This window comes from Euprymna scolopes, chromosome 23 (assembly GCF_053919585.1).
Source record: "Euprymna scolopes isolate OS-2025 chromosome 23, ASM5391958v1, whole genome shotgun sequence".
Taxonomy (NCBI): Eukaryota; Metazoa; Mollusca; class Cephalopoda; order Sepiida; family Sepiolidae; genus Euprymna; species Euprymna scolopes.
Window position 1 is genome coordinate 72,106,789 of NC_136504.1, and position 17,912 is coordinate 72,124,700.

At 33.6% G+C, this 17,912-nt stretch overlaps 1 protein-coding gene across 2 annotated transcripts in view; it reads left to right on the top strand.

Moving 5' to 3' along the window:
• Positions 1-17,912, top strand: part of LOC145245994 (transcription elongation regulator 1-like) — a 144,744-nt gene that overhangs the window by 58,647 nt on the left and 68,185 nt on the right. For both annotated transcript variants that reach the window (XM_080107790.1, XM_080107791.1), the window contains exon 9: positions 14,659-14,807. In XM_080107790.1, coding sequence (XP_079963916.1) covers positions 14,659-14,807 — 149 coding nt within the window. The remainder of the gene's footprint in view (positions 1-14,658; positions 14,808-17,912) is intronic.

Consider the following 17,912-nt stretch of genomic DNA (forward strand, 5'->3'; position numbering starts at 1 on the left):
TCCATCAAGAACACCAAACCAAACTTTATGATTAAGTAATAATAAAAACAACAATCCATCAAGAACACCAAACCAAACTTTATGATTAAGTAATAATAAAAACAACAATCCACCAAGAAGATCAAACCAAACTTTATGATTAAGTAATAATAAAAACAAAAATCCACCAAGAAGATCAAACGAACTTTATGATTAAGAAATAATAAAAACAACAATCCATCAAGAACACCAAACCAAACTTTATGATTAAGAAATAATAAAAACAACAATCCACCAAGAACATCAAACCAAACTTTATGATTAAGTAATAATAAAAACAACAATCCATCAAGAACATCAAACCAAACTTTATGATTAAGTAATAATAAAAACAACAATCCACCAAGAACACCAAACCAAACTTTATGATTAAGAAATAATAAAAACAACAATCCATCAAGAACACCAAACCAAACTTTATGATTAAGAAATAATAAAAACAACAATCCATCAAGAACACCAAAACAAACTTTATGATTAAGTAATAATAAAAACAACAATCCACCAAGAAGATCAAACAAACTTTATGATTAAGAAATAATAAAAACAACAATCCATCAAGAACACCAAACCAAACTTTATGATTAAGAAATAATAAAAACAACAATCCATCAAGAACACCAAACCAAACTTTATGATTAAGTAATAATAAAAACAACAATCCACCAAGAAGATCAAACAAACTTTATGATTAAGAAATAATAAAAACAACAATCCATCAAGAACACCAAACCAAACTTTATGATTAAGTAATAATAAAAACAACAATCCACCAAGAAGATCAAACAAACTTTATGATTAAGAAATAATAAAAACAACAATCCATCAAGAACACCAAACCAAACTTTATGTTTAAGTAATAATAAAAACAACAATCCACCAAGAAGATCAAACAAACTTTATGATTAAGAAATAATAAAAACAACAATCCATCAAGAACACCAAACCAAATTTATGATTAAGAAATAATAAAAACAACAATCCACCAAGAACATCAAACAAACTTTATGATTAAGAAATAATAAAAACAACAATCCATCAAGAACACCAAACCAAACTTTATGATTAAGTAATAATAAAAACAACAATCCACCAAGAAGATCAAACAAACTTTATGATTAAGAAATAATAAAAACAACAATCCATCAAGAACACCAAACCAAACTTTATGATTAAGAAATAATAAAAACAACAATCCATCAAGAAGATCAAACCAAACTTTATGATTAAGTAATAATAAAAACAACAATCCACCAAGAAGATCAAACCAACTTTATGATTAAGAAATAATAAAAACAACAATCCATCAAGAACACCAAACCAAACTTTATGATTAAGAAATAATAAAAACAACAATCCATCAAGAACACCAAACCAAACTTTATGATTAAGTAATAATAAAAACAACAATCCACCAAGAAGATCAAACAAACTTTATGATTAAGTAATAATAAAAACAACAATCCACCAAGAAGATCAAACAAACTTTATGATTAAGAAATAATAAAAACAACAATCCACCAAGAAGATCAAACAAACTTTATGATTAAGAAATAATAAAAACAACAATCCATCAAGAAGATCAAACAAACTTTATGATTAAGTAATAATAAAAACAACAATCCATCAAGAAGATCAAACAAACTTTATGATTAAGAAATAATAAAAACAACAATCCACCAAGATCAAACAAACTTTATGATTAAGAAATAATAAAAACAACAATCCACCAAGAAGATCAAACAAACTTTATGATTAAGTAATAATAAAAACAACAATCCACCAAGAAGATCAAACAAACTTTATGATTAAGAAATAATAAAAACAACAATCCACCAAGAAGATCAAACAAACTTTATGATTAAGAAATAATAAAAACAACAATCCACCAAGAAGATCAAACAAACTTTATGATTAAGTAATAATAAAAACAACAATCCACCAAGAAGATCAAACAAACTTTATGATTAAGAAATAATAAAAACAACAATCCACCAAGAAGATCAAACAAACTTTATGATTAAGTAATAATAAAAACAACAATCCACCAAGAAGATCAAACAAACTTTATGATTAAGTAATAATAAAAACAACAATCCACCAAGAAGATCAAACAAACTTTATGATTAAGAAATAATAAAAACAACAATCCATCAAGAACACCAAACAAAACTTTATGATTAAGTAATAATAAAAACAACAATCCACCAAGAAGATCAAACAAACTTTATGATTAAGTAATAATAAAAACAACAATCCACCAAGAAGATCAAACAAACTTTATGATTAAGTAATAATAAAAACAACAATCCACCAAGAAGATCAAACAAACTTTATGATTAAGAAATAATAAAAACAACAATCCATCAAGAAGATCAAACCAAACTTTATGATTAAGAAATAAAAAAAACAACAATCCACCAAGAAGATCAAACAAACTTTATGATTAAGAAATAATAAATACAACAATCCACCAAGAACATCAAACCAAACTTTATGATTAAGTAATAATAAAAACAACAATCCATCAAGAACATCAAACCAAACTTTATGATTAAGAAATAATAAAAACAACAATCCACCAAGAACATCAAACCAAACTTTATGATTAAGAAATAATAAAAACAACAATCCATCAAGAACACCAAACCAAACTTTATGATTAAGTAATAATAAAAACAACAATCCACCAAGAAGATCAAACAAACTTTATGATTAAGTAATAATAAAAACAACAATCCATCAAGAACACCAAACCAAACTTTATGATTAAGAAATAATAAAAACAACAATCCACCAAGAACATCAAACCAAACTTTATGATTAAGTAATAATAAAAACAACAATCCATCAAGAACATCAAACCAAACTTTATGATTAAGTAATAATAAAAACAACAATCCATCAAGAACATCAAACCAAACTTTATGATTAAGTAATAATAAAAACAACAATCCACCAAGAAGATCAAACAAACTTTATGATTAAGAAATAATAAAAACAACAATCCATCAAGAACACCAAACCAAACTTTATGATTAAGTAATAATAAAAACAACAATCCACCAAGAACATCAAACCAAACTTTATGATTAAGAAATAATAAAAACAACAATCCACCAAGAACATCAAACCAAACTTTATGATTAAGAAATAATAAAAACAACAATCCACCAAGAAGATCAAACAAACTTTATGATTGAGAAATAATAAAAACAACAATCCACCAAGAAATTCAAACCAAACTTTATGATTAAGAAATAATAAAAACAACAATCCATCAAGAACACCAAACCAAACTTTATGATTAAGAAATAATAAAAACAACAATCCATCAAGAACATCAAACCAAACTTTATGATTAAGAAATAATAAAAACAACAATCCATCAAGAGCACCAAACCAAACTTTATGATTAAGAAATAATAAAAACAACAATCCACCAAGAACATCAAACCAAACTTTATGATTAAGTAATAATAAAAACAACAATCCATCAAGAACACCAAACCAAACTTTATGATTAAGAAATAATAAAAACAACAATCCACCAAGAACATCAAACCAAACTTTATGATTAAGTAATAATAAAAACAACAATCCACCAAGAACATTAAACCAAACTTTATGATTAAGAAATAATAAAAACAACAATCCACCAAGAACACCAAACCAAACTTTATGATTAAGAAATAATAAAAACAACAATCCATCAAGAACACCAAACCAAACTTTATGATTAAGAAATAATAAAAACAACAATCCACCAAGCACACCAAACCAAACTTTATGATTAAGAAATAATAAAAACAACAATCCATCAAGAACACCAAACCAAACTTTATGATTAAGAAATAATAAAAACAACAATCCACCAAGAACACTAAACCAAACCAAACTTTATGATTAAGAAATAATAAAAACAACAATCCTCCGAGAACACCAAACCAAACTTTATGATTAAGAAATAATAAAAACAACAATCCACCAAGAACACCAAACCAAGCTTCATGATTAAGAAATAATAAAAACAACCAAACTAAAATCCCAGAATGTTTATTTGAAGAAATAAACCAGAGTTCACTAGACTGCGTCAGCGGGGCATCAGAATATGCCAACTGACTTCCTGTAGAGAGTAGAAGTCCCTCAATGGGGCTACCTGTTGGCCGTAGGTAGCAACCCATAATGTCTTGGGATGGGATCCTGGTGGTCGAGCAGTCCATGACTAGGGGGGGAAAAAAGTTGTGGCCCTGCAGCACACCACTTCGGCCTTTACCTCGACTAGATGGGAAGTTGGAGAGGACCGATCTGATCAATCGGCTAGTCATGCCAAGCACTAACACTTATACTGGCAAATGTTAATTACAACATCAAAAAAAAAAAAAATGAAGTCGAAAGATAATACAATATCTTACTCTTACTACAAACACAGGCAAACCAAATAAGTGTTAGAAAGCGGTGGCAAGGGTCAATCAATTGCTGAGGTAAAACAACACAAGTGTTCCCTCCCCAATGTTTTTATTAAACTGGGAAAATGAAGCTAAAGGAGGAATAAGGCAGCGATGGCAGAAACTTAGCCGATTGAGTATATGTTTTTTGTATCCTTGGATGAAAGGGTGAATGGGTTTCCCCTCTAACATCTCCCACATTTGGGCTCGAAGGAGGGTGGGGGGCAAGAAAGATGAATAACCAATCAACTATACATGGATCTAAAAATGAAAAAACCCAGAAAAACCAAAAGAACTCACTCTGATGTTTCAGATGTCACCATCTCAGACAGTGAGCAAGAATGCAATCTTGAACATATTGATAAAGAAAACTTCCCAAGATTCATAGTTATTGAAATGTTTAAAGTGCCAAAAATATGGGCACCATAGAGAAGTTTGCAGAGAGCATAAAACATATGGAAAATGTGGTCTAAAAGAACCCACATGGAAAATGAATGCCTCAATGAAACTAAATGCCCAAATTGCCTGGAAAACCATCCAGCATACTCCAAAACATGCAAAACAAAAAAATTGGCTTCCTGAGACGAACAGCACCTACATCGATTTTCTGTTTTTGTTTACTATTTCACCTTTTGTAAAACTTAATTATGTTCTGCAAAAATAAAAACAAAAACAACAGCCCCCATCCCCCCCCCCTTCCACTCTTTTCATTTTCTATCCTTACTACCCAACCCCATCGGTGGGGCATAAGAATACACCGACTGCCCCCCTGCAGAGAGTAAAAACCTCTCAATGGAGCCACCTGTTAGCCGTGGGTGGCGACTCGTAATGCCTAGGAAAGGGATCCTGGTGGCTGAGTAATTGATACCTAGGGAAAACAGAGGTATCAGTGGCAACACTCCACTTTGGCCTCGTACTGGGCCAGATTGGCGGTTTGACGGGCCCGATCCAATCAATCGGCTGGTCACGTCAAGCTGACTAACATAACAAGAAAATCCACTCTCACTCCCCACCTTTTTACAATAAACAGATTTAGAAAGCGGTGGCTCATAGGTCAATCGACTCGCTGGACAAATGGACTTTTCACGGCTGAAAAACAAATATTCTTACTAAAAAGAGGCTTTTGAAAAAATTTTTTAGTAAAAATGGACGAACTACAGGTGCTTAGGTCTACCAACAAGACGAGTATACCTCCCGTGTATCCCTGTTGCTGTTGGGGCGAATGGCCCCCCCCCCCAACACCTCCCATATAGGGCTCCAAGGTGGGTGGGGAGCACGAGAGAAGAAAAATTACGAACTACAAAAATGGCCCACTATAAGCCTCAAAAAAGAAGTCATTCAGAAGTTTCTGATCTGACTAGTTCAGACTCAGAAACTGAAATAATCAAACAAACCTTCCCGAGATTTTTTGTAATAGAAACAATTGGAGAACAAATAACAAAAATGTCTCCCTTCAAAATAGAAAGAATACTATCAAAAGGAATCAAACCAAAAACTGTAAAAAAAACCCCCAAAAAATGGCACACTGTTAATCGAAATAACAAACCAGAAACAAGCAATTGAAATTTACAAATGGAAACTTTTCGATGATCGAAAAATAAAAACCTACCCCCATAGAACATTGAACACTAGCAAAGGTGTAATCAGGTGCCCCGAACTAGCCCTGTGCCCCTTAGAAGAAGCAAAAAATAATCTTAAAAATCAAAACGTCATTGATATCAAAAGAATTCAGACAAAAACAAGATCCGGCGAAATCATAGACACAAACACTTACATATTAACATTTGATACTCCTCAAATACCTAACAACATAAAAATAGGATACGAAAAAATAAACACTGAAATTTACATACCAAGCCCATTCAGGTGTCACAATTGTCATCGATACGGGCACCATAAAGATTGATGTACACGGCCACCAACTTGCATGAGATGCGGAGACAAAGAAACACATATTGATTGTCAAAATGCACCAAAATGTGTCAATTGCCATCAAAATCATAGTGCAAACTCAAAAGAATGCGAAAAATGGAAAAAAGAAAAAGAAACTCTCAGAATAAAATACACCAAAAACATAAGCTTCCAAGAAGCCTGTAAACTAGCAGAAAACACAAAATACTCTGAGATAACAAAAAGAAATACACAGCCTAACTTTGAACCAAATAATACAACAAAAACAAATCCCTCAAACATCCAAATTGAAATATTCATGAAATTACTCAATGAAATGAGAGAACTAATAGAAGACTTCAAAAAAACTATGAAACAAACCATCACAGAAAGTAAAGATTTTTTAAAGAATATAACCGAAATAAAACAAAGTCCCCAAACTAAAACTCTACCACAAAAACCTATTAAACTCCAAACAACAGCATCCTTAGAAACAACCCCTACGACAGAAAAAATTAAGAAAAATAAACAGACCCCAAAAGAACCCCACAAGATAGATACCAATAAAAGCAAAATAAACAGATCCCGCTCAACCTCTAGATCAGGACTTCACCACCCACCGCGACCCCATTCGCGATCTGAAACCCGAAACACCCAAACAAACATCAAAACTATGGACGTAGACATAAACACCAACAGTCCAAAACCAGAAAAGACAAAAGCAGAAGATAAACACAATATCTGGAAAGATGGAAACAGAAACAAATCCTCTTTCCACAAACCAAAACAAACAAAAAACAGAAATAATATTAATCGAAAACGAAAATAAATTCGAACTGAGTCACAGGAAAAAATCTAGCTCCAAAAACAGAACTGATCAGGAGAAAATGGAGACTGAGGAACCAAGCAATTTAAGTAAACACAAAACAAAAACCACTCAAAACCCAACACATCAATAGAAAACTAGATATAAAAACCTAAACAAAAACCAAAAAAAAAAAAAACCAAAAAGGTAGAAGACAAGACACCTCCAGACAAATAAAATGGCAGGAAGCAATAAAACTCAAACTATCATCCAATGGAATTGCCGAGGTATTAAACCAAACTTTAACGAACTCCTTATACTAACTTCCCTATACAACCCAACAGTCATCTGTCTACAAGAGACATTTCTACAACACAATAACTACCTAAAAATAAAAAAACTACGAACAGTATCATTATATCCATGATACAGGCTTACAAGCCAATGGAGGCACATCAATTCTAGTAAGAAACGACATTCTAAAGAGCAAACTCACTGTCCAAACCAATCTTCAGGCAGTCGCAGCTCAGGTCACACTCCAAAAAACTCTCACAATCTGTTCTCTATACTTACCCCCTAATGAACCAATAAATAATACTGAATTAGAAAACCTAATTACCCTCACCTTTCATCCTTCTAGGAGACTTTAACAGCCATAGCACACTATGGGGATGCAAAACAACTAACTCCAAAGGAAACAAAATCGAACAATTTATAAACAACAACAATATATGCCTTCTCAACAAAAAAGAACCCACCTACATAAATCCAACAAATGGTACAACCAGTGCCATTGATCTAACTATGTGTGACCCATCAAGTTTTCTGGATTATACATGGAAAACTTATGACGATCCCTGTAGAAGCGATCATTTTCCCATCATAATAGAAAACAATAGTACTATCCAAAACAGCATATCAAGATGGAATACGAACAAAGCAGACTGGATGAAATTCAAACAATTATGCTCGCAACAATTAAAGAACATAAAGTCCAATCAATGGAAGACTTTTCTCGAACTCTAATTCTAATAGCTAAAGAATGTATCCCCAAAAACTGCCCTCCAAATAAAAAGAACAAACCCTGGTTCAACCAAGAATGCAAAACCGCCATAAGAAAAAGAAAAGCAGCCTTAAGAAAATTCAAAAAGCAACCCATAACCAGTAACCTCATAGAATATAAACGACTAAGAGCAAAAGCACGTAAAACAATAAAGAAATCAAAACAAATTTGCTGGCAACAATTCGTCAATCAAATCAATACCTCTACCAAACCTAGTACTATCTGGAAAATGATTAGAAAAATCTCCGGGAAAGATAACCCCACCCCAAACAAACACCTCACTAAAAACAACAAAATAACTGAAAACAAAGATATAGCTGATACACTAGCCCAAATTTTCGCTGACAATTCATCATCGAAACAATACAAAAAACAATTTCAAACACTAAAGGAAAATCAGGAAAAATATAAAATAAACTTTGACTCTAATAACCAAGAACCCTACAACGAAACCTTCTCACTAGATGAACTTATAGATGCCATAGAAAAATCTCACAACTCAGCAGTGGGACCGGATGAGATTCACTAGTTTCCTAAAAAATATACCTCCTGAATCACTTGAACTTCTCCTACAAATGTTCAACAAAATATGGATAAAGAAAGAATTCCCCAAAACATGGAAACAAGCCACAATAATTCCCATAGCAAAACAATACAACAACCAGTGCAGCCATAATCAACAAAAATATCAAAATAACAAAATGTCTCCTAAAAAGCTGTTCAATTTTCACTGCAGAAATTACTGCTATAAATTTAGCTCTAGATCTTATCAAAGGAAATAAAACCGCAAACTTCATTGTCTCTGATTCTCAATCTGTCATCACAGCAATTAAAAATAAAAAAGTAAATCACCCCCTAATTGCAAACATACTCACAAATCTCCAGCAACTAAAAAACGAAATCATACTCTGTTGGGTCCCCAGCCACATTGGCACACAGGGCAATGAACTAGCTGACACAGCAGCAAAGTCAGCCCATAAACAATCTATCGATCCCACCTTCAAAATCTCATACACAGATATCAAAAGAAACATCAATATATATATCCAAGATAAATCGCAATCTTATTGGAATGAATTCCCAAACAACAAACTTTTCCAAATTATGCCAAAATTAACGAAACATGAACATCAAGAAACAAACAGAAAACAAAATGTCATTTTAACAAGACTCAGAATAGGTCACACACACTTAACACATTCTTACCTCCTAAAAGGAGAAACTCAACCCCAATGTATTCCCTGTCAAGCACCCCTTACCGTAAAACATATACTAACTGAATGCATAGATCTTTCACAAATCAGGAAAAAACACTACAAAGAAATAGATCTTCAAAAAATCTTTAAAAAGAACAATACCAGAAAAATCTTATCTTTCATCAAAGAAATAGGACTCTTCCAAAAAATATAACCTCTCAAAACCTTATATTCTGCAAAAGCAAAAACAATCCGGCTTTTCCCACCTTTCCATCCTCCTATTTTCACCTTCTCTTTCTATTTCCTCCACTTACTGGTTCTCCAACTTAAAATGTACCGATCAATGACAATGTAACCTTTTCCCCCTCCCATTGCAAAACCCAATCATTTTCTGCAAAGCAGAGAACAAAAATGACAAAATCCACTAAAAAGCAACCAAACCAAAAGATACAAACTAATGATTGAAAATACAAAAAGCTAGAAGAATAAAACCTATAAAATAACTGGATACAACATCGAATACTATTCCCAAAACAACCGGATTCGGCATTAAATAACCCATAAAGAGTTGATATGCCGTAAAACAAAACAAAACAACCAACCAACCAACCAAAAAGCTCTACCTCCTTAAAACATAATAAACCCTGGTTTGACGAAAAATGCAAAGTAGCCATCAGAACTCGTCGAGCTATACTAAGGAAATTCAAAAAGGAACCAACTAAAGAAAATCTCAGTAAATATAAAAACAGTAGCGCTAAAGCTCGCAAAACCATTAAAAAATCGAAGTGAACATCATGGAAAAACTAAATAAATAAATACAAATAGTGAAAAGGTCTGGACATGATCCAAAAAATCTCCGGGAGGGGGGGGGGTAACAGCAACCCTACTAAACACCTGACCTATAATAACCAAAAAATTACTAGCAAGAAAGAAAGGGTAGATTGTCTTGCTGAAACTTTTGCAAAAATCTCCTCCTTCAAAAACTCCAGTTTCAATACAACCAGGCATTCTCTAAAAGTGAATTGAAAGTATCCCTAAGCAAAGCTCATAATTCAGCTGTTGGCCCTGATCAAATCCACTATCAATTCATAAAACAACTTCCTGATACGTCTACAGATTACCTACTACAAATATTTAATGATGTTTGACAAAGTGGCAACGTCCCTGAAATATGGAGGCAGGCCATAGTAATCCCTATACCTAAATCATCAAAGGACTACAAATCTCATGAATTACCGACCTATATCAATCACTAGCTGTATTTCCAAAATAATGGAAAGAATGATTAACAGCAGATTAGTATGGTACCTTGAGACAAATAATCTAATTACAGATAATCAGTTACGATTTAGGAATGAAGAAGCCCCATGGACCACCTGATTTGGCTAAAAACCTTCATCAGAGAAGCCTTTATCAAGAAAGAACATCTTACAGCAGTTTTTTTCGATATTGAAAAAGCATACGACTCTGCATGGAGGCATGTCATTATAAAAGATCTACAAGATCTTGGATTAAAAGGCAGAATGCCCATTTTTATCACAAATTTTATAAATGATAGACAATTTAATGTACGATTAGGTGATAACTCTATCCATCAGTAAAAAACAAGGAGGGGGGGTACCACAAGGAAGCATATTGTCCGTCACACTTTTTAGCATTAAAATAAATAACATTGTTAAAAATATAAATGTAGAAACAGAATGTGCCCTTTATGTGAATGACTTCCTGATCTGTTATAGATCAAAATATATTCCAAGAATAGAACGCAATTTACAACTGTGTCTAAACAAAATAAATGAATGGACAACAAAAAATGGTTTTAAATTTTCAAAAAACAAAACAAAAGCCATCCATTTCTGTCAAATCCGAAAAATGCACCATGACCCAATATTGAAACTGGACAATGAAATAATACCTATAGTTGATCAGTATAAATATTTGGGCATCATCTTTGATAAAAAGCTAACATTCATTCCTTATATTAAATACCTCAAACAAAAATGCAACAAAGCCATCCAACTCTTAAAAGTAGTAGCCCATACAGACTGGGATGCAGACAAAGACTCAATAATTGAATTTTACAGATCCCTTGTCAGATCCAAGTTGGATTATGGATGCTATATCTATGGATCCGCAAGAAAGTCCTACATAAAGGAATTAGACATCACCAAGGGCTAAGATTGGCTCTAGGAGCCTTCCCCACCTCCCCAGTGGAGAGCTTATATGTAGAAACAGAAGAGAAAAACTAGGACTACAATATTATTCAAAATTGGCTTCATGTCTAACTAATTTGCCTATAAATGTGTCTTCCACCCCCAATACAAAAACCTCTTTGATAGAAAAGAAAATGCTATAAAACCATTTAGTGTACGTATGGAAGAATCCATAAATAAAGCCCAGATAGACATTACAACGATACACAAATCTGTAAAACTTAAATATCCTTCCTGGCTGACAAAACAACCAAAAATAATATCAGGCATAATTAAGTATCCTAAAACAAAAACCAATCCAATCATATATCAAGAAAAATTCCAAATAATTAAAGATAAGTATTCCAAACACTCAACAATTTATACAGACGGTTCAAAAGATGGAGATAATGTTGGATGTGCAGCCATACACAATAAAACAATCCTAATCAAAAGATTACCAGACAAAGCATCGATCTACAGTGCTGAAGTATCAGCCATTGGTATGGCACTCGATCTTATAGAATCTTCTAAAGATAAACAATTCATTATCTGCTCAGATGCCAAATCAGTACTCGAAACACTGGAAAACAGGAAACCAACGAACCTAATAATCCCCAAAACCCTAAATAGATTTGATGATATTCCTAACGATAAAAACATCCTTTTTTTGTTGGATAACCAATCATATCAACATAAAGGGTAATGACAGAGCTGACAAAGCAGCGAAAGCAGCATTAAATTTGACCCCAACCAAAGATCCCTCATACAGATCTAAAACAAACCGTTAACAAATATATTAGAAACACATGGCAAGAGTCGTAGAACTCCTGCACTAGAAACAAGCTATACCAAATCAAGGAAACCATATGAAAACAGAAACCAAACAAAAAAAAATGACCAGAAAGGAGGAAGTTATAATAACAAGACTCCAAATAGACCAGACCTCTATAACACACTCCCACCTACTCAAAAAAGAAGCCCCACTCTTCATACCCTGCCAGGAACCGTACACCATCAATCATATATTAACAAGATGTGAAGACTTGAAAACAAACCGACTGAATCTATTTAATGAAAAAACTGTAAAGGACATATTCACTCATGTAGACCCAACTACCCTCCTCAAATATTTGAAGATAACAAGGTTACTCAACAAAATTTTAAAAAAAAAACCCAAAAAAAAACAATATTTTATCTAACTATATAAACATAGACACTGAACACCAGATACGTACATAAAACTTATAACTATTAATGTATATGAAAAAAAAAAAAAAGACTCTGGCATTAAATGACTACATAGGTTGATATGCCGTAAAACAAACCAATCGATCAATCATTCTTGTTTTATACATGGATTAAATATGTAAAAGAATCAAGAAAATGAGCAAAATTGATCTGCACAACAAAATGTGCCTGGTGTGTTTTACATTTTCTCCAGTAGCTTATTCTACTTAGACCCACATACTGTCTACAGAAGCACGACTTCAACTAAAAAGAACCTGTCCTTTTAGCTTGAGTTCATTTCTAAAGTGCCATACATTGTTTAGCATTAGAATAGGTCAAAAATCCTATTTCATTATTTTTCAACTGTTCAATCACGATTATAATAGACAAACAAAAGAAAAAATGCGAAAATCTGAATCTGTTGATGGCTCAAATTTTACAGCAAATTGTGAATTTAATCAGTAAAACTGTTAAAAATTAGGATTTAACATGTTTGCACTGGGCTAGTGAGATGAATGTCTCTAAATCTATACCATGCAAGCCTTCTACTTAGAAGATCATTTAGTAGAGAGCTTTTTGCTCTAAGTGGGATATGGTACAAATAAATAGTACCAATACCGGAATAGTTCAAAAATAAATTGCACATTGCATAGCTAAAACGTTTGCAGAAGAACTGCATACCTGTGGAACTGTCTTCCGTTTGCCTGCTTTCCAGCTGACTACAATATGGTCGTCTTCAAGTCCAACATAAACAAGTTCTTGATGAACTATTCTCCTTAAGTAATCCAATTTATCAAATTTACTCTACTAACGATTACAATGATATTGTCCCATTGACTACTGTTCGCTCTTTTATCCTTATCCTTGAGTGGCCTCTTGGCCTTGATAAGTGGGGACTCCTATGTAAAAAAAAAATAAAAAAATTCGAAATGATCAAATAAAACAAATGAAATAACATTCCCTTCTGGAGATCAAATCCTCAGTGCAGGCAACACTCCAAATACAATTGTAAATTACTTTGGACTTTACCCAGTCATGACTGATGGAACTAGAGCATGCTACCCTCATCGATTAAATGTTCCATTCGAAATTTCTCATAGATTCAACAGAAAGATTCCAAAGTTCAACATAATACACTGGAAGATTGGAGGTTACATCGACCAAAACATGAAACTAATGCTTAAGTGAGAACAGTAGTCCAAAGAATTCAAACAGTATGATTAAAAAATACTAATGAATTTAGGGATTTAAGAAGCTCTCCAAGGATCACCTGATCCCTGGAGAGCTTCATTTGATCAAACTAGAAACATCTATCAGAAAGGTATTTATAAAAGAAAATCTTGTAATATTCTATATCGAAAAGAGGTATGATGCATTGGAAAGTGGTATATCTGAAAGAGCTTGAACTAAAAGGCAGAGTGCCAAACTTCAGTAAAAAAAATTTTTCTAGTCATCAAAGATTTTAATATATATTGCCTGCACTTTCAGAGATATAGAATTTTGAAAAAAGTTATGCTAATGTGCACCAAGTGAAAATATTCAGCAATTAATTTTGGAAAGCAGCAAAAAGATTTTATTTGGGAAAGTTTTTGGTGTTTCCATGGGTGTTGGAATGGTTTTTTTTTTTTTTTTTGCTCAAAGTTTCTCTACATTATTCTGCAATAAAAGCAATTTTGTCTTGTATTCTAAAGATGATTAATATTAAAAGGACTGCTGTTTTTCTTCCCTAAAACTGATTTACAAAAGTGCACAAACAAAAGCTTTTCTTCAATCTTTTTACTCTTTTTATTTTAAGGTGTGTCGTTTGGACTGGAGATGGACGAGTTTTCTTCTATAATCCTAGTCAACATCTCTCTGTCTGGGAAAAACCTGATGGACTTGTTGGTCGAGCTGATGTTGAGAGAATGGTGCAAGGTCCACCAGGAGGCTCCCCTGCAGACAAAAGTAAGTCACCCTTATTGAATCTGAGGATTAAATTTTTTTCATATAATTATTGCAAAGAAATTTGGAATGTAAAAATTTGATGTTTGATTTGAATTTTGGTAGAGAGCGTGAGGATCAATGTATCAGTAATCTTAATCTCAGATGGCAGTGCATAAAATATAAAGGCAAATGGTGCATGGCTAAAAACAAAACCGTTAAACATTTGTATTGTTTCATAACTACGAAGGCCCTGTCGGTGGGGCATTAGAATACATCGTTTGCCCCCCCCCCCTTCCTGCAGAGAGTTAAAGTCCCTTAGTGGGGCCACCTGTTGGCCGTGGGTGGCAACCCTGGTGGCTGAGCAACTGATACCTAGAGAAAATAAAGTTATCAATTGCAACACTCTACTTTGGCCTCTTACTAGGCTAGACGGACGGTCGGAGAGACCCGATCCGATCAATCGGCTGGTCAAGCCCTAATGTCTATCATTAAAAGTCCAGAAAAATAAGAGAGAACCTAAAATACTAAATAATAATCTCCTCTTATCAAATACAAGACGGAAACAATCAAACATCGTTTCTATAATAGACGTTAGAAGGCATTGGCTAAAGGTCAATTGGTAAGTGAGAAACCCACAACATTTATGCACTAATGATTTGGGTAGTATAATAAATCTGGCAACAGGTGCTCAGGATTTCCCACTTGACCAAGTATACTGTCTTGTGTAGCCCTGACATTGTCAAGGCGAATGGGTTTCTCCCTTGACAGGTCCCAATATCGGACTCCGAGGTTGGTGGGGAACACAGACAAAGAAAATTTCCACTTGAGTCAATGTCCAAACAAACCAAAAAAAAACCCAAACACGCCTTATCTGATTTCCCAAAGCAACAGAAAAAATGATCACCGATAATCAAAACCTCAACATAAATGACCCATAAACCAATCTTCATCCAATGGAATATAAGAGGTAAAAAGGCGAACCTTGATGAACTACACCTTCTCATTGCATCTTATCACCCAGCAGTTATATCTCTCCAAGAAACCTACAAAGAATCCCAGAAAACATTCTGCATAAAACAATATACCTCATATGACTACATACATAAACAAGGAAATAAAGCATCCGGTGGTCCCCGGCAACGAAAAAGCAGACAAAGCAGCAAAAAATCACTACACCTAAATATTTCTGATTTCAAAATCTTCCATTCAAGCCTCGAACCAACAATCAACAAGTTTGTTAGAAATAAATGGCAAGAAATACAGCAAACAACAAACTTCAAAATATCCAACCTAATATCGAGGAATGGTATCCAGGATACCGGAAAATAAGGAAAGAAGTAGTACTAACCAGACTCGGAATAGGACATACTCATATTACTCGTTCTCATCTCCTAAAAGATGATGTACCCCCAACATGCATTCTGGTGCTACCAGATCAGGCTGCCTAGTGGCTTCCTGAGACGAAATGCACCTACATCGATTTTCTGTTTTTGTTTTCTATTCTCTTTTGTAAAACTTAATTATGTTCTGCAAAAACAAAAACAACAACCCCGTTCCCCTCTCCTTTCCTTTTCCTTCCCTACCTCCCTCCCTTAGCCGTGGATTGCTACAGACCTGGGTGCATAAAAGTCTAGGCACTGTAACACATTACTTCGGCCCTTACTTTGGCTAGACGGGCGGTCGGAGAAGGCCTGATCCGACCAATCAGTCAGTCACACCAAGCCCTAGCACTTACACTCAAAGTACCAACTACCACAACAAAGAACGAAACTTAAAGGTACTCCCATCTTTTTTTTATTTTTCTTCTCCCACTACAAAATAGGCAAACCAAGTAAGTGCTAGAAGGCGGTTCCAAGGGTAAATCAATTGGAAAGGCCAGAACTCAACACTCTATCTGAACAAATGTATTTTTGAGGACATATTAAACAGAAAATATAGTGCTTAAGAACTCCTTACCAAAAGGGTATATCCTTCACGTAGCCCCCCCCCCCAAGACGAATGGGTTTCCCCCTTACTATGCCCCAATTTTGGACTGTGAGGTGGGTAGGGAGCGTAGTTGATGAAAAATAAATCCCAAAATTCATGGCTGATAAAAACAAATGCATCCCCCTTAAAAGAAACCATTCCTCTGACTCTGGCCTCTCAAGCTCAGATGAAGAACAAAAATTCAAAATTAGAAAAACGGTTCCAACTATAGACGAAGGAAACTTCCCACGATTCTTGGTTATTGAATTAATCGAAAATAAAAAAATTGGAAATTTATCACCTTTTCTAATAGAAAAGACATTATCCACAAAAAGTAAACCAAAAATGATCGAAAAAAAAAAAAAAAAAAAAAAAAAAAAAAGATGGAAATCTACTGGTTGAAATAACCAATCTTAGAGATGCTCAATCTCTACTCAAAATGAAGAACTTCCATGAGTACAAGTGCAAAGTCTTTCCCCATAAAACACTAAACACTTCGAAAGGAGTAGTTCGAAGTTATGAACTATCGCTAGCAACTGAAGAAGAAATAAAAACCGAATTAGAAAAACAAGGAGTAATCAACCACATCCGCATAAACATAAAAAGAAACAATAAAATAATAACCACCAACACATACATATTAACGTTTAACAAACCAACAATACCTAAAAAAATAAAAATTGGCTACTTAAATGTAAAAGTAGACCAATATATCTCAGCTCCATTAAGATGTTTCTATTGCCAAAAATATGGATATCATAAAGAAGCCTGTAAAGGAATAAAAATATGCGGAAAATGCGGCAACAAAGAGCCTGACCACACCGAAGAAAAATGCATAAATGAGGTGAAATGCGCTAACTGCAAAAAAGATCACCTGGTCTTCTCTAAAATTTCTCTTTCTTTTTTATATGTTTTGCATCAAAACATATAAAAAATGAAAGAGAAATTATAGAAGTAAAGTACAAAAAACACAACCTTTCCAGAAGCCAGAAAAATAGTTGAGACGTACATGAAAGACAACAAAAAAGACAACCAAAAAGACAACATAATGAAATACATGATCAATATAGGGAACTGATAAACAAACTGATTACATTAAATGTTAAAGAATGGCCAGAATTTCAAAATAGCCTAAAAGAAAAATACTCAAATCTGGGAAAC